The sequence below is a fragment of the Dipteris shenzhenensis genome, chromosome 10 (assembly GCF_047967505.1).
Source record: "Dipteris shenzhenensis isolate YYH24624 ecotype China chromosome 10, Dip_SZ_1.0, whole genome shotgun sequence".
NCBI lineage: Eukaryota > Viridiplantae > Streptophyta > Polypodiopsida > Gleicheniales > Dipteridaceae > Dipteris > Dipteris shenzhenensis.
Genome location: NC_141605.1, coordinates 19,783,947 through 19,806,825, shown reverse-complemented (window position 1 = coordinate 19,806,825; position 22,879 = coordinate 19,783,947). Strand labels below are relative to the sequence as shown.

General features: G+C 45.4%; 1 protein-coding gene across 3 annotated transcripts in view; it reads right to left on the bottom strand.

Moving 5' to 3' along the window:
* Positions 1–22,879, bottom strand: part of CPSF73-II (cleavage and polyadenylation specificity factor 73 kDa subunit-II) — a 157,058-nt gene that overhangs the window by 65,176 nt on the left and 69,003 nt on the right. For all 3 annotated transcript variants that reach the window (XM_087380741.1, XM_087380740.1, XM_087380742.1), the window contains one exon: positions 1,512–1,585. In XM_087380741.1, coding sequence (XP_087236867.1) covers positions 1,512–1,585 — 74 coding nt within the window. The remainder of the gene's footprint in view (positions 1–1,511; positions 1,586–22,879) is intronic.

Genomic DNA, 22,879 nt, shown 5'->3' with positions numbered 1-22,879 from the left:
GGTCAGATGACTTCTGCCTATCATAAATTGAACAAATACATTGCAGATATGCTGCTGTTTACAGCCCCGTGCGTCACTAAAAGCAAGGGGAGAAGCGTGGGAATGCCATGTAACCACTGGTATGACCAGGATTGTAGGGATGCAAATAGAGCCTGGAATACAGCATGTATAACCCAGAAAGAGGATAAAGCATGAGCATATAAACAGGTGGTAAGGAACCAAAAAAGGATACTCCTCAAGAGCAAACAGATTGAGAGTTTTGAGAAGCTGAAACAAAATCCCAAAAAGTTGTCAGAAATTGCATGGCAACAAACCTCTAGAGAGAAAAGCATCATAAGAAGACATGACACGGTTCATCAAAAGCCTCTATGAAAGAGATGGGGAAGAGAAAATCATCCACGATTATACTGTCAAGGCAGCAAACAACATGATAACTGAGGAAGACGTGGGTAAAGGCCTAAAAAATCTAGTTTAAGAACCTAATTTTGGGGTTTTGAAAACTGCCCATTTCAAGGAAAAGTTTCAGGCAGAAACATTTCTAATACCCGAAACACATTTTCTGGTGACTTTGCATGGCCCACAGGCACCTTCTGCATTTTTACAGATTAAGGAAACCGCTGGTTGTATATCCCTCTGCTGGCACCTACTTCTGGGGTACCCTAGGCAATGGGCGGGGATCCTGAGATGCAACCTGCATAGTGGCCAGCATTTTTTCTCAGAGTCAGTGCCGCACACAATAGCTGATCTTTGTTGGTTTTTCTCAAAGTTTCTAATGGATGATTCTTTTCTCTAGTAAAAAAAAAGGAGGAGGCAAGAGGGGCACCAGATGGAGCTAAAGGTTGGTGATGTTCAGGAGGGAAGGGAAACAGAGGGGCAACTGCTTTGAGTAAGGTTCAAAAACGGCTGAATGGAGCCTGAATGGCAAGGCGCTTTGGGAGTGGTGGTGCTGCCATTCCCTCAAGCGGGTCAGATGAAGGTTGCACTGGTTCCTCTCTTGGAGGATTTGATGGGCCAGGAATGGGCTTCTGGACAATGTGGTCTTAGAGGCTCCTTAAGATGACCTTCTCCCTGGAGGACCTGAAGGGCTAAGAACACACTCATGAACAAAGGTGTCTTAGGGATAAGGACCTCCTCCTGGATGATCTGACTAGCAGGAATGAGCTCTTGGACAAGGGGTATCTTAGGCAGGAGGACATTCCCTGTGGCGAGTAATAGGGGAGTAACGGAACTCTCCTAGAGCTCTGCTACTAGCAATGTTCTGATGGTGGGTTAGCGTCCATCAGATCCTTGAAATATAAGTCCAGCATAAAAGGTTTGTAGCTGTATATCTGCTCCCACATCCACAGGTGCCCTCAAATGCCATACTAAAGGAGGGACCTACAAAAATCATTGACAGGGCTACAGAATTGTTTTTCAATTTGCAAAATATACTACACATAAAGGATGAATGTTTTGTAAACTCTTCGAGTGGGGATGCACATAAGAGGGGGGAAATGGTAGTAGGAAAGTACATGTCCAGCATAATAAGGTCGAAATTGAATATCTGCTCCCACATTTACCGTTTGCCTCAAATCAACAGCTGTGACTGCAATAAACAGAAAACATGTAAATAGATATCAAAAGGGCATATAATTACTCAGCTAGAATTTTGATCCCCTATTAACCCCAAAGGAAAGCAGAGATTGTGATTGTGACATTAAATTCAACCAAGTTTCTCCTTTATAATACAATTTGACTGCCTACTGGGAAATACATTTTAATGACACAAAAGATAACAAAGACAAGCCCAGAAATCACCCCACAAGATAGTATTATGCACCTTGAGTACAGTCTGACCAATGGTAGACAGGCATGCAAGGTTGAGACCAGACTTTGCATGGATGGAACTGGACATTTTAGAGGTTTCATTTTAGAAATGTGTCATCTCCATGGAAGATCGTTGTACAAGTCTCTATGTGCATAGCGTTCAAGGCGTGCTAGATGAGAGCTTCAGAAGAATCTCATTTCTGAAACTTTAAGGTGCGAACTTCTAAAATTTTGTTTCTTTTTAAGCTTGAAAAAAAGGAAGGGGAAATATTCACATGACATATAGAAACGGATGAGAGGGGTATGAGAAAGGGCTGAGAGAAAAGGAATGAGAGTGGATGAGAGGAGATGAGATGTGGATAAGAGGAGATGAGATGAGTGGATGAGAGGAGAGGAGATGAGAGACAAGGTTGGATGTTGCTGCTGCTTGACCTGTCTTCCCCCTTTGCTTCGTTTCTGCCTCCATGGCTCCACCCCTTCCTTTCACATACCTCCCTAGCCTCTCTACCATTCCTCCCAGCCTCCTGCCTCCATGATTGAGGATTTTTTGAAAGAGGAATCATAGCAAAAGCAATATGAAGTGTGCATATCTATGTATACATATAGATATATGTGTGATTTTAAATGCATGCACATAATTTGAAAGATAAAATAGGATGTACATGGAAAGAAGATCATATGTTTGAATTTTCACTCTCACACGTGTGCGCACGTGCACATATACATACACACACACACGTAACACTGAAAGGGAACATCAAGGCCTAGATAGAATCCTGCCATATATACATAAATTTATACATATAGATATATGTGCATATACATATATACACATATTTATACATATAGATATATATGCATGCGCACATGCGCACGCACACTTTTTTTTTGGTGGTAAAAGAAGAATATGCATTCACAGCTGACTCTGGGACAGCTACTACTGCTACTACACACTTTCTTTTGGGGGTGAAATCCATTTGTCATTATATTAAAAAAAGAATCCCAAAGAAAAAAGGGACAACTAGTAAAAGATCTCATTATGTGACAAGAAGGCACGATAGTCAAGTTCCCATGCCTGAAGACAAGCATAAAATGATCGCCGGAGAGAAGCGCGGAAGTCGTGATATATAACAATGGGGGGATCACCAAAGACCCGATGATAGCGATCCTTCCATACGGTCTAGAGTGCCCATAGCGAACCCAATAAAAGAACAAAACATATCCCTGCCTCTGAGGATGAAAGCCAAACAACCAAAAAGCTTGCCGAAGCAAGCACTCGGAAAACGAGCCTGAAGCCTTAGCTGCAAGAGAAGTAAGAAATCTATAGATACAAGGCAATGCCAGTATAGATGAGGCACAGACTCCGCAAGGACAACCAACATTGGCAAGTGGTAGGAGAAATATCACAGGAAGCACCCCAAGCAAAACCGGCCAAAAGAAAACCTTTTGCTGTAGCGGAAGCTTTGAAGCCCAAACATGCTGCAATCTTTTACTCCACCAACGAGTGGAACGTGCCATGGACCACATACGATTGGCATGTGGAGCAACCCAAGAAGAAGGTAACAATACCTTATACACCAATGCAACCATGATATTTGCCAACGGCAACGCTAGGTGCATAATATCATTTGATTGAAGCACCCAGTCATTGAGATGGTCAGAAATCTCAAGACAAGGGACCGGCTGAAAATCATAAAGCATGTGTCATAATATATGTCATAGAGGTCTACAATGCAGTCCCAATGCATATTTTTGGGTCACTTGAAGAAAAGAGATCACTACACCAGCATCATCGAACACATCATCCACAATACGTATCCCTTTAGAAGAAAGAAAATAGGAGCGTCTAGGCTCCTGCAGTGCCAATGGAGGCAGGACCACCTTTGACCAGTAAATGCTCTCGGCCCTAAGCGAGTTACCTACAAGAGTAACCCTGCCTTTCCATTTCAGATTGGGAGAGAATGTGCTTCCAATCAGAAATCATTCAAGAAACATAAGGGCAACCCTTTACTTTGCCATCAATGTGACCCAAAAGAAAGTCCCAGTGTGTAGGTTGCCAATCACCAAAAGTTGTATAAGACAAGTGTGAAATCAAATGCTGCATCATAAGAATCCATGACTGCTGATCCTGCATAAACTGCAGCATCATTTTCCCCTGTGAGCAAGAATATGCATGTGAATATTTAGAATATTCAATCCCCCATGCATTCTGAGGGCTTTGCGGCAGTAGCGAGACCTCCAGAACAGCTCCAAAATATGAGATAGAAAAGAAGATATATCGTGCTTTTCAAACATCAGCAAAGGCAGGTAGAACTGAATGTATGCATCCAGAACCGACTGGACTATGCGAAAGTGGACATGCAGAGGCCAGGTAGCCCATTTCCAATATTCCAACTTCTTCAACTTCTCAAGCACCCAATCCATTTGCTGAAGTTAAGTGATTGTCCATCCCAAAGGGTAACCAAGATGACGGGCCAGCTGAGTAGGAAAAACAATGTCCCCCGGCCATAAAATGTAATGCCAATCTTTCACATAGAGAGGAAGAAGCTTAGATTTCTGAAAATTTACTTGCAAACCAGCTGCAGTTCCATATAAAGATAGGGCACGCATGAGACATGAAAGATCCCTTTCCGTATTACGAGGCATGAAAAAAGAATCATCAGCATATGCTTGGGCAATCAGTGTCCTACCAGATATTTCCAAACCCTGCAATGCGCCTGCAGCCACTAAATGATCCATGTAACATAGGCAGCTACTACTACACACACATTACATAAGGAGGATGCGAATGAAGAGTCTGAAGCCCCTACAGCTTGCCCATACAGGGCCGTGCTGCTGCTGCTACTGCTGCTGCTGCTGCTGCTGGAGGATGAGAATGAAGAGTCTGAAGCCCCTACAGCTTGCCCATACAGGGCCGTACAACCCCCCGCTGCTTGCTGCCTTCCCCCCCCCCTTCGACCAGCCCCGTCGCCTCTCTTCCATCCCCCCGTGCCTTCTTCCCCTCCCTCCTATTAGCTCCTCCTAGCCCCTCCTCCCTCCTTCCCTTTCCTCCTCTACCAATTCCCTCCCTCCATTAGCTTCCTAAGTTTAGTTTCTCCCTCAGGTCTTTGCAATAGTGAATTTTTCTTCATTGGTTGAATCAGCCTCCCGATTCAAGATCGGTGAATGGCTTCACCTTTAACCAATCCTTCTTCCACCTCACTAGCTGTGAAAATGTGTCTTTTTGCAGAAGACAAGTTGCAACAGTCTCACAAAAAGATGTGGAACATAAAAGTCCCGCTTCAATCTGAGCTTGCATTCATCAATACCGCCCTTGAAAAGTCAGGCTCAAGATTGGATGCTCTTGCTTTACCTTCACCTCTTAGGGCACTATTCCAATGTCCATGTTTTGGGCAGAGGTTTCTTTCTAGTGATTTTTTATTCAACAGATTGTGCAGCACAACTACTTCAGGCTAGCCCTCTAGCCCTTTCCTTCAAAGATGGTGTTCCTTTCTCCTTATACCTTGCATTTTGACCTAGTAGAGGAGGATAGGCAGATCTGCTCTTTGTGCATCAGACTTCCAAGCCTTCCACAGGATTATCACTAGATCCTCCCTACTATCAGAGCCTCTTTCAATGTTCCTCCTCTTCCTAGTTTGCCTTCTTGGAGCATGGAGGCAGTCAGGTCTAAATTCCAATGGAGTCCCATGTGACCTTTATGCTTTAGCGATTGGACACCTTCAATGATCACACTATGTTTTAGGGACTAGATGTCTCCCTTTTTCATCAAAGGATTGACATTACATGCCGTCAAGATTAAAGATGATGGCTTGCCACATGGCGACCTGCTAGCTGCAAATCACCTAACTGCACCATGCAACCCAAACGTTCGAGGCAATAATGTTGGACACTGTCTCCCAAACACTATCCTCTGGCGAGGACGTCACGCATATACGAGAAGGGGGCAATGCACCGTATATCTCTATCTAAGAGACCAGCTGGCCATGAACCCTGTATGCTGGCAAAGTGGGATCAATCAAGAAGGCATGCCCCCCCTCCGTTGAGCCATGCAACCATCTCCCATGTGAAGTCTCGCTCCATCCATTGTGTGTAGGCCACAATCCTAAAGGCCACTTGCCAGATCCTTTGAGCCGTAGATAGCCGGACAGGCAGTTGGGGATCGTCTCTAGAACTCCCTTTGTGCCATAGAAACATTTTCCATCTACCTGCATCTACTCTAACCACGAGCCAATGGGCAATCACACATGAGCCAACAGCCAGAAGAAATAGGAGATCTTTCGTCGTCTCACGTTGGTTCAAAGACAAGGCAAAAAATGGGAGACGACCTCTTAGGGAACATCCTGCTTAACCTAGTGGCACTCCCTCAAGGGTGTCCAAGTAGCTGCCTCCAACTGAAGGCGTCGACTAATGCGAGCCGTGTACAAGAAAAAGGGCACCTCCTCTACCATGTCCGAGTGTCCTAGACGGGCTTGCCAGAACCACTCCCCCAAGTCCCAGTGAATAACCCGGAGAGGTCGGCCCTCTTAGAGCCACAAGTGCTAAACCGCTTGCTCTAGGGCTCATAGGGCTGCACCTCTTCCCCACTATCCCTCTCTATCTCAACCTGCAATAGGCCTCATAGGCCCACCCTGTAAATCCAAGGGACTCCCCAAAAAAACGAACCCTAAGAGGCACCCCTGTCCGCGAGAACTACCCAGACCACTTGTGAGGAGTCCAAGGACTGCATAACCCCTCTCGGCACGAAGTGGGAATCGTTGCATTCTCTACCATGCATGTGCTTGCCCCTCAAATGCGAGAGCCTGTACCCTCCTCTCTGCATCCCTAATGAGCTGCCTCCAAACCAAGAAAGATCTGGCCGGGCCATTGCCCCACTGCGTCCATCGAATGTGCGTCCGTTGACCTAGCATACGTCCCTCCGAGTCCCATACCTCTACGTGTCACATGAGCGGTTGCCTCTCGAACACCTCCCTGCAAGAAGAGCTGGCCTGAATGAGCCCCCAAGCCAATGTTGCCAAGCCCTAAAAAGGCTCCTCATGAGGGGGGAGTCCTTCCTTGTGAGGGGACCCTATGAAAAAATCCACCTATGGGACTACTCCCATTGTCCACTTATGCAAGGAGTGTTCCCAAGGATCCCCCGCTGGAGGAGGAGCTTCCACGACTCAACGCTTGCTGGGCTAAGACCACGTGCCAGTAGCTTGCCCAAGAGGACTCTGCTCTGCATCTCTTGGTCTCACTGATACCCAAAGCTCCTCATGCCTGCAACATGATCACTATCTACCATGCCACTCGGGCTCTAGCATTCCGTGTGCCATCCGATCCTACCCAAAGGAAGTATGCATCAAGTGTCTCAGCTGCCCCATACACCCCCGGTGGAAGCAGCCCCTAATCTCGGACTTCCTAAACCTCCTCTGTGTCGGTGAAGAAGCCAATAGATTTGGTCCGGTTGATCTGGGCCCCGAAGGCCTCACAATAAAGCCTCGGAGGCCACAAGAAGCGTATTCACAGACCCCTAGGAGACCCTTGAGTTGACCACGAACTTCTTTCAGCAGTTGTTTCAATCCAAGGAGTCACCGTGGTGACTCTGGTAGCCCGACAGGCAGTTTGGGTGTAGGTTCAGTTGGTTATCCTGTAGAGCTTGAGCAGTTGACTAGAGGCTCCGTTCATGGACGAGGAGCCCTAGGAGGCACTCGAAGCTATCCCTCCTCAGAAGTGCCCAGTGGAGATGGCTTGACCTCGAGGTTTTTCTAATGGTGGTGGAAGCATATCTCCGACGAAGGGCCTAGGCCTGTAGCTCCTAGCTGCTCCGCTGGATTGTATTTGCTACCCAAGAAGCCCAAACCCTCTCAAGGCCACCCCACCGGCTGTCTCTAGATCTCGGCTACTACTTGTCACACCTCCGCCGCCTACAAGATATCTGGGATTCGGACCCCTTTTGGAGTAGTCCGAGGGTACAATCGGAGAGTCATCCGACATTGTGGTACCTACTAAAATGCCCGTGCAGCATCCAATCCCCAATATAAAATTTGTTGAGGTGCTCTAGCAAGCCATCATGTCTCCTCTTGCCCAAAGAAAAATGTAAGCTACCTAGGAGCCTAGTAAACTCTGCCTCCCTCCAAGGGCCTTTGCCACAGATGTCGAAAATGAATTCCATCCTTGTTGTTGGCATCTCAGCAAAAGAGACTCCTCCTTGCTTGTCCTCTGTGAACTCTAGATTGGTGAAGTCACCTCCAAGAATCCAAGAGTCAAGCACTCTCTAAACCACCTCCAAAAAGCGAGTCGGTGCTGCTTGCAAAGCGGGTGCATACACGTTCAAAATCTCGATCCTCCACTCACCACCACAGAGACCCATCCAAATTGCACAACCTACGATGAGCTCACCTTGATCAAACACCTTCGAGGCTTCCACCTAGGAGATTGAGATGCATACCTCTCCACTCCGGCCTACTTCTATTGACCAAACCTCTTGGACCCTCCCAGGGAGGAGGTGGTGGCAACATCCAATGTCTGCTGCTGAAAACATGTACTCTTGAATCAAAAGAAAATCTACTACCTGTCCTGCCACTGCTCTCTGCAACTCTTGTCGAGGTGTCAAATACGGTAGCTGAGACTGTGCACGGTCGTGGAGCCCATGCACGTTCCAACTCACCATGGTCTAGCTCATGGGAGGAGGGTGGTAGAAAACAAAGCTCACCTATGGAGGGGAGATGCTCCTGAGAATCACACCTCTGTGACTCTCAAGGGGATTTGGAGAGAGATGTGTCTATGTGCCGGTGCACAAGGTTCGTGATTGGCTCAATTCAACCTTGCACTGATAGTTCAACACACTACTGAAGCATCTAATAATACGAGTGTGTAAGCACTACCTGAGGCGAGAGGCGAATTACTCCTACTACCACAAACATGAACCCAGCCTCTCTAGGGTAAAGGCGAGTTGGAAATGAGCAAAGTACTATAAACGAGCCACAGATCCAATCCCTACGGGCCCATCCACTCATCCATCATCTAATATAACTGATCCTCCATCATGGCATCAAATATCATCGATGTCCAATTCTCCACACCTGTGAAGGCCAACTAATGAATCCAAAAAGGATGTGTGTGGGAGCCCACCACACTAATCGATCCCCCTTTTCAAGGTTGCAAGATCAGAACTGTTAGCTCTAGAGGCATAGGAATCTCAAGGTAGTTACACAGCCCAGCATCACGAAGTTCGTCAACAGAGGGAGCCCAGCACATAGTCACCGAGCGAAAAGATAAGAGAACAAAACCCCTCCACCAGGTACCGGCGAAGAAGCCGTGTACTGCAAAGGGGGGGAAGAGGGCCGTTAAGGTGAAGAAGAGGCTGAGTGAGAGGGCAAGGCTGGAAAGGGGACGCGGAAGAAGGGAGAAGTGGATGAGCCTGTTGCCACCCGGGGAGGCGGGGGCGACTAGGGTGATAACTGCAGGAGGGACGGGGGGAGGAGGGGTGGGAGGAGAGCAAAGAGGGGAAGGGAAGGGGGGGGGGGGGGATTGGGCAGGTGCATGTAGCAAAAGGGGGCAGGGGCAGATTTAGAGGAAGGGGGATAGAATAGCTTAAGGGGGAGAAAGAGAGAGAAAGGAAGAAGGGAGCATAAGGGGAGGAGAGAGAGAGAAAGAGACAGAGACAGAGAGAGTAGGCAGCAGGAAGGAGGATGGGAAGTAGATAGGATTAGATGTCACATCAAAAGTTGTACAATAGGGGGGTGGATGGGACTTATATAGTCCTTCCATATTTTCCACCTAAAAGGCCTCTAAATTGGCCCTTGTTCCCCTTCATTACAGCCATCCCTTCCCATAGAATTTTACCCTCAAAATTTCACAGCATTGCTGTCCAAAAAGTGCAGCAAACAGCAACTACTAATCAACCCGGTAGGAGATAGGGGTGGTCCTAGACAATGCTTTCTGGCTGCCATGAATTTTCATCCTCAGGGAGTCCCCGCCACTTGATAAGATACTCTATGTAGGCCTTCTCACGAAGAACATGGACATGCTGTCCCACATGTGGTTTCAACAAAGACACATGGAAAACATCATGGATCTTGGAGGTACTAGGTAGCTCCAACTGATTTGCTACCTCTCCAACCTTGCAGATGATCCTGTAAGAACCATAATATCTATGAGCAAGCTTTGTGTTGATATTACCTTTCAACGAGGCATAACGGTTCTTATGGAGACGCAAATGCACATAATCTCCCTCTTTGAAGACCAATATCTCTTGTGTTCATCCGCATATTTCTTTTGCTTGGCTTGGGCATCTTGCATATTCTGTTTTGCTAACTACAGAAGGGCATCCATCCTCTCCAAGTCATTCCGTGCTCGATGATTTTTCACAGCCATGTCAGCAATTGAAGAAGGCATCCCGACCTTGCATCCGTACATTACCTCAAACGGGCTCATGCCAATTAAGAGATGCTAGGTACTATTGTAGCACAATTCAGAAAGCGCCAACCATTTATCCCAAGACTTCTGAGTATCATGACAAAAATGCACTCTTTCCGACTGTCCATCAGTCTCACGATGGTAAGCAATGCTAGGTGTGAGTAAAGTATCCACTGCTATAAATAACTCCTGCCAAAAGTGACCCATAAATTTTGCATCTCTATCAATGACAATTTCTTGAGGGAAACCATGATGCTTAAAGCCATGCTCAATGAATTGCCAAGCAACTTGTGATGCTGAATACCGGGTCTTGATGGGTAACAAAGATGCTATCCCATCTACTCTCTGTAGAAGGCAATCCTGCGATGAAATCCATTGCTATATGTGTTCATCTGCCCTCAAGAATTGGTAATGGCTGCAAGAGACCTGCGGGTAACTTCCTATCCACTATACTTTGTGGCAAGGCAAGCATTCAGCCACGTATTTAACCACGTCTCGCCACATACCATCCCAGATGACGCTCAATTTGACCTTTTCATGTCTTATTGATACCCACATGTCCTATGAGTGTATTTCGTGCAAAACCAGCAATCTATACTTGGGAGTCCAGCACAAGCCCTTGCAATAGAACAACCCATTTCGCAACTTAAATTCAGAATCCCTTAACTTGAAGGCTCATGTAACTCCAAAAACATGGGAGATGCCTTTGAATTCTGCATATATTCTTTCTAGATCCCATGAATCTACTCCTCGTAGATGGTGGAATGGGCAGATAAACTACAAGCCCACATTCTAGACAAGCATTGGCAACCACATTTTCTTTACCCTTCATGTACTCAATGTCGAAGTCATAGGACTGAACTGCAGCCAACCACCTCTTTTGCTTCATGCATAAATTGCACTGTGTAAGAAAGTACTGGAGTGTACTATGATTTATCTTAACTTTAATCTTTCCACAGTATAGGTAGTGTGAGAAAACAAGAGAGAGCAAGAGAGCAACCAAATCTCTGAATAGAAGAGATAAGAGAAAGCATACAAGTGGTGAAGGTTTTGTCTAAGTGACAAAACCTTAACCTATCCACTAACCATAGTTAGGGATCCTAACTGTGGTTAGGGGGAAAACCTCTAATGAGGTAAAAGTGCCCCTAACTCACTTATTGACTATACATTGGTCACTGCCATGAATTATGGCGATAATTCCAATATCCCCCTGCAGTGCCAATGTGATGATGTTCAAGGAAAGGATCAATCACCGAAAGGAGATAAGTTCAAGGCACTGCAAAATGCATCAAACTTCTCACATGGAAGTGCTTTGGTAAAGATGTCTGCAACATTGTCATGTGTGGAGACATAGATCATACTGATCTCCCTGCATGCAACTTCTCTCTGACCTAATGATAATGAACCTCAATGTGCTTCGTGCGAGCATGAAACACAGGATTCTTTGCAACTGCTATAGCACTCTGACTATCAGTGAGAATTGGAGAAGGACCCTCCAATGATAGATGAAGATCAGTAAATAAGTGGCAGAGCCACACACATTTAACTGTTGCTGTGAAAGATGCCATGTACTCAGCTTCACATGAGGAAGTAGCCATAGTATATTGTTTCTTACTTAGCCAAGAAATGCAAGCATGTCCCAAAAAGAAACAATTACCACTTCTGGACTGCCTAGTGTCATAATCTCCAGCCCAATCTGAGTCACTGTAAGCATGCATCTGCAAGTCACCCCCCCTAGGAAACATCAAGCCATAAGACTTTGTGCCTTACAAGTGACGGAAGATGCGTTTTACAGCTTGCCAATGTGTTGTCTTTGGGCTGTGCATATACCTACTCACCTGTGATACTGCAAACTGAATATCGAGCCGTGTATTGCACAAATAAATGAGGATTCCAACAACCTGGCTGTAGAGTGTGGCACCTACTGATTCACCTGCATCATACATAGTAAGCTTCAGCCGTAGCTCCATGGGAGTGGTTGTAGGCTTGCAATCTTGCATGTTGAACCGATCCAAGAGCTTTTGCACATACTTGGATTGAGACATGATAATGCCACGTCTCTCTTGTATAAACTGGATCCCCAAATAAAAATGTAACATGCCCAAATCTGAAATGTCAAATGTAGCTTTCAATTCAGCTTTGAAATCTGAAATTTTTTCTTTATGTGACCCTGTGAGCAGCATGTCATTTACATAAAGAATGATGACCAAAATATCCCCCCCATCCTTCTCGATGTAGAGGGTACTTTCAATTGGACTGTTATGAAGCCCCTTGCTGGTCAGAAAGGCATCAATCTTGGAGTACCATGTATGTGGGGCTTGTTTCATCCCATACAAAGCTTTATTCAGCTTGCAAACTTTATGTGCATTACCTGAGATTTCAAAGCCAGGAGGTTGTTTGACATAAACCTCTTCCAACAAGCCTCCATTAAGAAAAGAAATTTTTATATCCAACTGATGAACATTCCAATCAAAATGTGCAGCCATAGCAATAATTGATATGATAGTGGTCATCCTGGAAGTAGGAGCAAATGTCTCCCCATAATCAATGCCCTTCTTCTGAGCATAGCCTTTTGCAACCAGCCGTGCTTTGTACCTATCAATGGACCCATCTGAATTTCTTTTTACTTTGAAAACCCATCTGGTACCTATGGCATTCTTTCATGGTGGCAAATCCACAAGATTCCAGGCCTGTTTTTTCTCAATGGACTGCAACTCATCTTGCATGGCATTCAACCAATGCGCATTGTTCTTAGCTTTTCTTCAAAAGTATCAGGCTCTTCCTCATCAAGAAGAGTACGTGCATAAGCTGATTCAACTGAAGAGCACCTCGTTCGCGCCTTGCTACATACGAGTTCTGCCAAGCAAAGGAGCATCAAGCTTACTCTCCCTAAGAATTTGGAGCAGTCAATTGGAAACAAATTCGGCTGCATATATTTCTATAATCTCATGCATAACAGCATCTTCCACTGCCTGTGGAGGAACTAAATCAGCCGGTGGTTGAATCAGGGCAGGCTTGTTGTGAATTCTGATTTTTAGCAGGGATGTCAGATGCGGAACCCAAAGCAATGGGTATCAACCCCTCAAAAACATCATCTGATGTAGAAGAAGCTGGCACATTAAATTCAGCTTGTGTATGTGCTGAATATCGGAAAAAATTACATCTCTGCTGACAAAAATCTTGCATGAAGTAGGATTGTAGAGACGATAACCAACAAATATGCATTCAAGTGTCTTATCTGACTGCTTATGTCGAAACTCAATAGGCACATGGGCATATGCAACACATCCAAAGACACGAAAAATGTTCCACTGACGCTTTCTCCCATGCCAAACTTCATAAGGAGTCTTTCTTTTCAAAACCTTAGTGGGAGCCCAATTTAAAACATAGCTGGGACACATGAGACCCTCAAGCCAAAACATGTGAGGCAACTTTTTGCTTGTGAGCATGCATCTATCCATCTCCATAAGAGTTCTATTCTTCCGCTCAGCTTTGCCATTTTGTTGATGGGTAAGCCTCACTGTAAGCTGATGTGTGATGCCTTTCTCTTTCAAAGAAGCCTCAAATTCATGAGAGATACACTCCCCCCCTCTATCTGTGCATAGAATTTGAACTGTGAGGCCCGTTTCATTCTCAACCTTTGCTACAAAGTGTTGAAAATGCTTAAACACATCTGATTTTTTCTTTAAACCATATACCCAAGTGTAGTTTGAGTAGTCATCAATAAATGTGACATAATAGAGATAACCACCGAGTGCAGGAGTCTTCATGGGACCACAGACATCACTATGAATGAGCTCTAATTTTCGAACAACGATGCAATTGGAAGTATGAGCTCCTTGAAGATGGAGGATGGTGATGGAGACGGCCATGGAGACCTACATCCCTTGCAATCTAGGCTCCCTATCCTTCCACTCAAACCTGAATACGGCTCCCTTCCCGCGACATTCTTGTCTCAGTCATCTCTCACTTTGCCACATACGACACTCTTAGACAGTCCCTCATTCTGCATGCACGATGTGACAGTGGTTGCACCCCTTTGACCTTCTTTCGGATGAGAATACTTCGACCCCGACTTCACGGATCTCACTGCCTTCCCTCATTCTGCATGCACGATGTGACAGTGGTTGCACCCCTTTGACCTTCTTTCGGATGAGAATACTTCGACCCCGACTTCACGGATCTCACTGCCTTCCCTCCGCTAGTCGACAACTCTCCTTCGCAAACTCAGACGGATGTCAGAGATGGAAGCAAAGCAGCTTGGACTTCCCCTCCTAGTTCTCAAGAAGGAACCCAAAGAGGAGCCAGTGAGCGAAGAAACACCTTTGCCATCACGGGCCGCGGAGGAAGCAAACTTGGAAAGTCCTCAGGTCGTAGTTCTCTCAACACCGGAGCAACGGCTCTTGGCCACCCTGCACAAACTTCAAAACCCAACTCCTCGTACGCGGGGGCTCTCTAACAGAGCAAAGGGGGCTTCTTCTCAATCCCTTTCAGAGAAGGAAAAAACATTTTGGTAGCTCCCGGACAAGCTGGCGTACAGGAAACGAGAAACGGGTCCCACGCCTCAACTACGAAGTCGACCAAAGAGGAAGACCAGTCGTCCATCACGAACTTCCACAAAGCAGATGCAGAAGTCTGACTGCGGAGAGGAAATTTGGGCCCATAACCATGTCTTTCATGGATTGCATTAGAAAATCCCAATCCAATCTATCATACGCTTTATCAAAATCTATTTTGATGAAGCAAATACCTTGACTCGATTCTCTAGCATGTTCACAACCTTCCCAGATATTCACAATAGCCTCCAGGAGATGTCTCCCTTTTATAAATCCCTTCTGTTCCCTGCAAAAACCATTTGTCCATCTTCTATTGAATTCTTAGTGCTAAAGCCTTGGCAAAGATTTTGTAACTACAGTTAAGCATTGTCACAGGTCTCCAGTTTTTAATTAGATCTTTTCGTTCTTCTTTGGGAATAAGCTTAATTATTCCACCATTCAGGTGATCAGGAAGACAAAAGTTGGAGATACTTTCCTGCCATACCTCTAGGGGTCTGGGGCCTACTATCCAATCCCAAAAGAATTTGTAAAACTCAACCAGAAGACTGTCTTCCCCCAGGATCTTGCCATCTTTCATGACCAGCATTGCTTCCTTGAGCTCACTAAGAGTAAGAGGGGTTTCCAAGCTCTGGTGATCAAGACCTGTGACTACACTCTGTCTTGCTAATTGGTATCTGTGTCTTGCAAGCGTCACGCTGTCATCTGGATGCATAGTTCTTGACAACAAGTTTTGAAAGTGCCCACAGATGTACTCTCTGTTCTCGGTGTCAGATTGCAGCCAACTGTTAGCACTGTCTTCAAGGAGTGAGATTTCTTCCAGAGCTCTCTTAGTGCAAATAATTTTAAAGGTTTCTTTGGTGGGGTTGTCAAGCTTACTTGCCCACCATCTTCTGATATATAGTCTGGCTAATGAAAACCTTATGCTTTCTAATCTGGCTAGCTCGCTCTTAACATGGCAAAGATCGCTCTGCGCTTGGGTATCTCCGTTACGCGCCTGGGCTTCAAGAGCATCGAACCTCTTATGGACGTCATCAATCCTCTGCCGTCGGACATTCTCTCTGAACTTTCTGGCCTATTTGAGAACTTCCTGCATTTTAAGGACATTCCGCAACCAAAACTCAGCCGTTGACTCATCTCTGAGTCTGGGAGCAGTCCACAGCTCCTTCACTTTGGCTTGAACAATACCTAGCTGAAAGAGGTTGGGGTCAGCCTTAAACCAGGATGAGGATCTTGAACCTGATCCAAAGTCACACTAAATAAAAAGCGGTTTGTGATCCGAGATTGCAAAAGTGGAATAGACTGTACTTTTTAAACTAGAAGTGTCTTGGAGAAGAGCTTGAGAGAGAGAGTCTTTGTCTAGCCGTGCCTCTCTCCTTGTCTCCCCAATCTAACTGTTGGACCAAGTGAAGTCTCCTTGAACCGATCGGTTCCACCAAATGAAGAGAATCTTTGAGGGTTCTCCAGGCCTGGAGCTCAGATCCTCTCAAGGTGTTCCCTTTACCTAGCCATCTGTCAGCACTTCATTCAACCATGTTAAAGTCACCTATCAACACAACTTTGTCCCCTAGATTGGATAGGGACTACCACGTAGTACACCTCTCACGACAGCTAGTAGGTGCATAAACTGACACTAACGAGAACCTAATTCCCTTGAGAAGGCATTTCACAAGAATCCATCCGTTCTTACTGTCCACAAAAACATCTAAGACACTTTTGGAATAATGTGACAACACTCCAATTGCACATCCACCTCTACCTTCCTCATGGGAGGTGGTGAACCGAGTCCTTCTTTTATCAACACTCTTGAGTCGAGCGTCAAGAGCTTTACCTGTCGTTTTAACTTCTTGCAATAATAAAAAGGTTGGAGAGAGAGCATTGTCTCTCAACCAAGTGGCCAATATACCTGCCCTGTTAAGGTCGGTGAGACCACGGACGTTCATGGATAGGAAAGAAATAGGCTTACTTATCATGCTCCTTCTACCCCTTTTTAACCCTAGGGTTTGGGCTACTTGCATGCGTAGACGGGCCTCTCGTTGTAAACAGTCTCCTCTTACTGTGAGCGGTCGTTGTTGGTTTACCTTTAACTACTACGTCTTTACATGGTTGCGGGGGAAGAGGGAGATCTTCTTCCGAATCATCAAGATCCTTTGTCAGCATGTCATCACTCTTAATGACCTCATCCTCGAAGTCTTTGGCCCATTCAACTCCCTGTTCCAATTTGGAAATGAGTTGGAGGCTGGGTTCTGGAACTGTTTCTGCTAACGCCTTACCTTCTGATTGCTTCAAGTTTGCCACCTGCAGGTACACATTCTCCGGCTCCTCTTTTTTGCCAAAATACTCAATCATCGCTGCTGTCAACACTTCTGGGCTTCTTACACTTGAAAGGACAGCTCTTGACTATGTGGTCCGATAGCCCACACAAAAAACATGAATTGGGTAGGTTCTTTTACAAAACCTTTTGCTCTCTGATTACTCCTCCCCTCCGATTAAGGATCACAATTGTGTTTGGCAACTCCTCAGCTAAATCTAATTGAACACAAACTTGGGGGTTACCTCTCGGATGAATTGCTCCCTTTCTACACTGACTACCTCCCTTAAGTTGAAGCTGCTTGGTTACACAGCGAGAAGGGAAAATCAGGGAGCTCTAGCCAGACCAGAAGAATAGTTGAGCATGGGTTATCGAGGCTGGAGTCGGGAGACCACCTATCCATATAAAGTGGTTGGTTGCAGACTGTCCAGAGACCATGAGGAAGCACTCTCGCAGCATGTTCAACTTTCTCAAAGAGAAAGATAAAGTAAGCTCGACGGAGGAAACGGACATTGGTGACAATATTACCCCTCCTACTCCAGCTGGTTCTAAACCTGCTCTCAAGGAAAGCGGCTGGAGGACATGGTCCATGCAGATATCTGACCAGGGCATGCGATTTAAGCCATTCGATAGATTTGTCAAGAAGATCTTCATCAACCTACGCAAAGACAGCTTTATCTAGTTTAGTAGGCGACCTCTCTCCTAGATCACCGATGCCTCAATCAAGGTATGTGTTAATGGTTAGATGTCTTCTCCTTTCCAATTGAAAAGATCCAATAGGCAAGGCTGCCCCATTGCTCCTCTCCTTTATGCTATAGCTACAGACACGTTGGGCTGGCTGCTCAATGAAAAAACCTCTGAGAGAACAGTAAAGGGAATAGAGTTGCCTACGGGGAAGCAGTTGATTATGCAACAATTTGCAGACAACACCAATCTTATGCCTAGAAATTCCGCCCGCGAGGTGCAAGAAGTCATGGAATGTATTGAAACCTACTGTCTTGCATCAAGCTCACTCATTAATCATAGCAAAACGAGGTATTGCATTCTCAATGAAAAGCCCCAAAGTGAGGTAGATTTCCTTGGCTGTCAACCAATCCAAAAAGGCACTGTGTTCAGACTGCTTGGCATACCTACAGGCTTCGAGGTATCTATGAAGGATTGATGGGATTGGGTTCTTAGCAGATTCAACACACAGCTAGAGAAGTGGAAAGGCTTCCAATCAAACCTGGCAGGGAGGAGAATGGTGCTCAACCATTGCCTTGTTGGCATCTAGTTAGGCGGGTTTAGATAAGCTCATTTCCAAATGCAGAGCCTTCCGATGGGGAGGTTTTAACAGAATAGCCAAAGTCAAATGGAGTTTATGCACTTGCCCCAAGGGTGAAGGAGATTTGGGAGTAGTTGACATCAAACAGGCGGCAGCGAAGCTAGCTGCTTCTTGGATTCTCAAAGTCCTTATAAACCCTGAACTCGAATGGGCTATACTCCTAGCTCGTAACTGCAAGCTTATTCGGCTTGTCAAAGCTAAGAGGTGGAAGAGTTACCCAATACTGTCTGAAATCTTCTGTCAGGAACCCTGCATAACAAAGGGAAGTGATCTATGGAAATCCCTATGGAGAGCACTTGAATCTATCAAAACTCAACTGCGTTTCTTCGGAATAGGCGCTTTTATGAGGCTAAACTCCATTTGGGCGTCAACGATTCACAGGAATGCTCTACTTAGCAATACAGACTTTAATAAAGCCTGCTTCCTTTCAGCAAGGGCCTCCAAGCTTGGGGGCAGCTGTGGCACAGGGACCAATTCAAATGGAAGACGCTGCTGGAAATTAGGAGAGAATTCAGACTTACTGATCATGATGCGACGTTTGTCGCTGCTAGAACAGCTCTCTGGGAAGGCGACACACAGTGGAAGGGCAGCACCGTGCTCAACTACGCCCTAGAGTTCAGTTGGATACTATCCTCTCATTTGCTACGCGTTCCGACTCCTTATGACTCTATTGAAGACATGATCCCTGTCCTCAATTCCCGATGGAATACCTCCGACTCTACACTTTGCTGGAAACGGAGATTTCGACATATCTAGGCTAAAGCTATTCCAGAAAAGTTGTCAACCTTGCTCTGGCTTGTAATGTTGAAGGCTGTTTGAACAAATGCAAGGGGGGTTAAAATTCAAAAAGGGGATGGAAAATGCTGATGGTGTCCGGGAACTCAAGAGGATGTCTTTCACCTATTCGTAGCATGCCCGTCAACTAGGAAGGTCTAGAAGAAAGTGCAGATACAATTAGGAGAGCCAGTCAATTGGAAAGCAAATCTCCTGAGGGATGCATCTAAAGTCAAACACACACAATGGGCACGCGTGCGAGCACATGCATTGCGGTTTGTGTGGATTTCCAAAAATGAGCTTTAATTTAAAGATAAGCATACTGATGCAGAATATATGTTTTCTGAATGGTTAGCAAGCATCGCAGATTTATGCACAAGACACCCTTTTTCCAACGGGTAATGGATGCAGAGAATCAAACAAACATTTTCTGGAAGAGTGATGTTTGGTGGCACCAATATCAAAGTACCAATTATTCAATGTCTCATTGACATTGAAAGCACATGAATCCTTAGAAGGATCATAACTACAAGTCAGAAAAGAATAAGAGTCATCCTCAGATGTGGCTGTAATATCTGGAGCAACCACTTGAAAATCAAGACTGCAAGTGAAAAAGGCATACTCTAATTCCACTAAGTTGGCTGAAGCATCACAACCATCATGTGCATGAGGAGCTGAATCTGTGACAGCCATACTTGAATCCTTTTTCTTTTCCTTGGCAATTCTTTTCTTGCATTCTCCTAGGTAGCGACCCAGCTTCTTGCAATAATGACAAACACCCTTTCTTTTGGGCTTCTCTGCATCATTCTTAGCCTTGTGAGAAGACTGTCCAAAATCAGCTTTATGCTAATGCGAAGGCTGATTTGCATGCTGCTTATCCTGCCCCTTCTCTTTGGGCTTGAATTTCGAAAGCATGGAATGCTCACCAGCTCGTGAAACCATGTTCTTCCTGGTTTGTTCTTCCTGCAACAAAAGCTCTATCAACTCATGAAAGGTGAGAGGCTTGCCACCCCCCCTCAAAGGCAAGTTCAATGAGGTGTGAAAACCAAGATAAGACTCAGGAAGAGAATTCAAAGTGGTAGTGACCATCTTTGCATCTGGAATGATCTCATCAATATTAAACAATTGCTCTCTCAAATCCTGAAGTTTAGTGAGGTGCTCAGACATAGAGTCACCCTCATCTATTTGAGTATAAGTCAACTCTCTCTTCAGGAAAGAGACCCTGGTATCATTGCGGGCTGAAAACATACTCTCCAAAATATCCCAAGCTGCCTTTGAGGTCTTGCACAACCGAATGTGCAAAATAATAAACATTTTGACATAAAGGGAGATAGCTGAAAGTGCTTGTGCATCACGAGAATCCCGCCTTTTATGTTCCTATGTGGAAGCCACCACTGCAGCAGCTGCTGCACCTAGCACTTGACATGCATGCTGAGTTTGTCCTCTATCCCTTTCTCCACCTTGTTGAGGAGGAGTGGAAGGTGCAACCACATTCTCTAGCCGTGTCTCATCTCCATTTGACATAATCCCGTAAGTGTTTGCCAACTAAGATATTGTGAACCCTAAAACTCCATAAGGAGTAGTTGGTACCATCCAACTTATCCTCCTGTGTGAGGACTCCAAACACTTCATTGGGATTGTTCTCGGTCATAACTGCCAAAGAAAAACAAAATGCAGCAACAATGAAAATAATATCCCTTCTTGGGATTTCATATGCACAACCCAAATTACCAAAAAATCTGTCAACAATGACAGCTTACTGTCAAAGCCAATCAAAGGCTCAAAATGCACCAAAATGACACATCCAAAGATGACACATGTGCCCAAAAAACTGCCAAAATAACACTGCAAAGATGACACATGTCTACAATGTCACTCAAACTGAGTCCAAAACTGCCTGCAACAGTCCCAAACTGCTAGTACACTGCCAAATTGCATCCGAATGCCAAAAGCCCCAATTTCTTCATGGAAATTGCATCTAAAAGAGAGTATAATAGCTGAAAGCCCCAAAATTGTAGACAACTGCAATGCAAAAACAAAAGCCCCAAATTTTGTGGAGAAATTGAGCTGAAATTGGGGCAAATCCATGAAAGCCCCAAATTTGACAAAATGCCCAATTCACAAACTGTGACCAAATCTGCCCACCTGCAAAGAGACCCTGTAAGCTAACTGCAAAATTTTCCCACGAATATAAAAGGCCCCAAATTCTGTAGCAATTTCTTGCTAGAAAATCTGCAAAAAATAACCTGCATATGTCACAATCTATGACGTATTCCTTTCTCTAGATCTAGACTTATGGATGGTTTGATGAATGGACACTTGTGGAAGGGTATGCCCTTTCGACAGGACACTTCCTATAAGGCACAATCCTTCACAAGAGACATTCTATTGAAGAGACACTCCTATTGTAATGTACCCTCTCATCAAGGGTCACACCTTTCACAAGGGGTACACACCTCTTCACGCACATACACTTTGGAGTACACACGTTTTCATGTGTGACTCTTCACTCTCTATATAAGAGAGACCCAATTGTATGGATGAGACACTACGGATACTACAGACCCTCAAGCACTACAAATATTCCTTGTTCTCGGCTATTTCAGTCTCCTTTCTGTTCCTTAGCACATTTCTAAATATAGTAAATCTAGGATTTCTTACAGTGGTATCAGAGCAAATTTCGCTCCTGCCTGTAGGAAATGCCCCCCACCTTCTAGCGCCTATCTGATACATCTTTTTCCGCTAGAAGGATATCCGTGCACATTGTGCATGGAAGAGATGGAGAGAATGAGCGTAAAAATATGTAGCGCCAACCCCACCTAAAGTCATAAATGGCCTCTCCATCTCCCCCACATGACGAGATGATGTGAATGGACACGACAAAAATCGTGTCTTTTTCATGTGCTTGGGCTGTCCCAAAACCAAGGGACGCACCTTTTCCACCATCAGACACACCTTTTGATGAAGAGTTTTGACTCCTCATCCAAGGGACACACCCCATCGTGGAAAAAAGGACACGTCTTTTCATGTGGGGACACCCCTTTTGAAAACAGGGTCACACCCCTTGATGAAAAGGTACACCTATTCCAAGGGTCACACCCCTTAGAATAGGCACACCTTTTGGCACCAAGCACCTTATAAAAGGGTACCTAGAGGGCCTAAAAAGGGGAACCAGCCGTACACCCAAGGCCTAACCCTAGACTACCCTAGGTACAAGGCAACCCACGTTTTAATTTTTGGCAACCACCCAACCTAGGCAACCAAACAAAAATGACGATTCTCATTTGACGCCCGTACGAAAATTCGTCACGCAGGTTCGCCTCTCTTCCACGCCATACGCAGCTCTCCATCAGCCGATTTGCTGCCCTGGTTTCCAGCCAGTCTTTCCAGCGCCAAATCATCAGCCCACGCTGCCGCAAATCAGCCCTGGAAGCAAGCAAGGCACTTCCCTCAAGCAGCACCAGATGCAAGCAGTCTCTGCCAGCGAATTAAATCAGCCTGGTCCCTGCTGTGCATAGCCTGTGAACAGCGACTTTTGGCAGCCCTCCCTTTCTGTCTAGCCAGGCTCAGTCCTCATCAAGTACCTTACAGGTTTCAGCGCAGTCCATCTTCGCCAGGCTACCAACTTCCATGCAGGAAAAGTGTGCCAGATCTCATGCGATGTGCAAAACGCCTCTACCAACGTCCCTTCTGCCTCGAAAGTCTCACCACGAA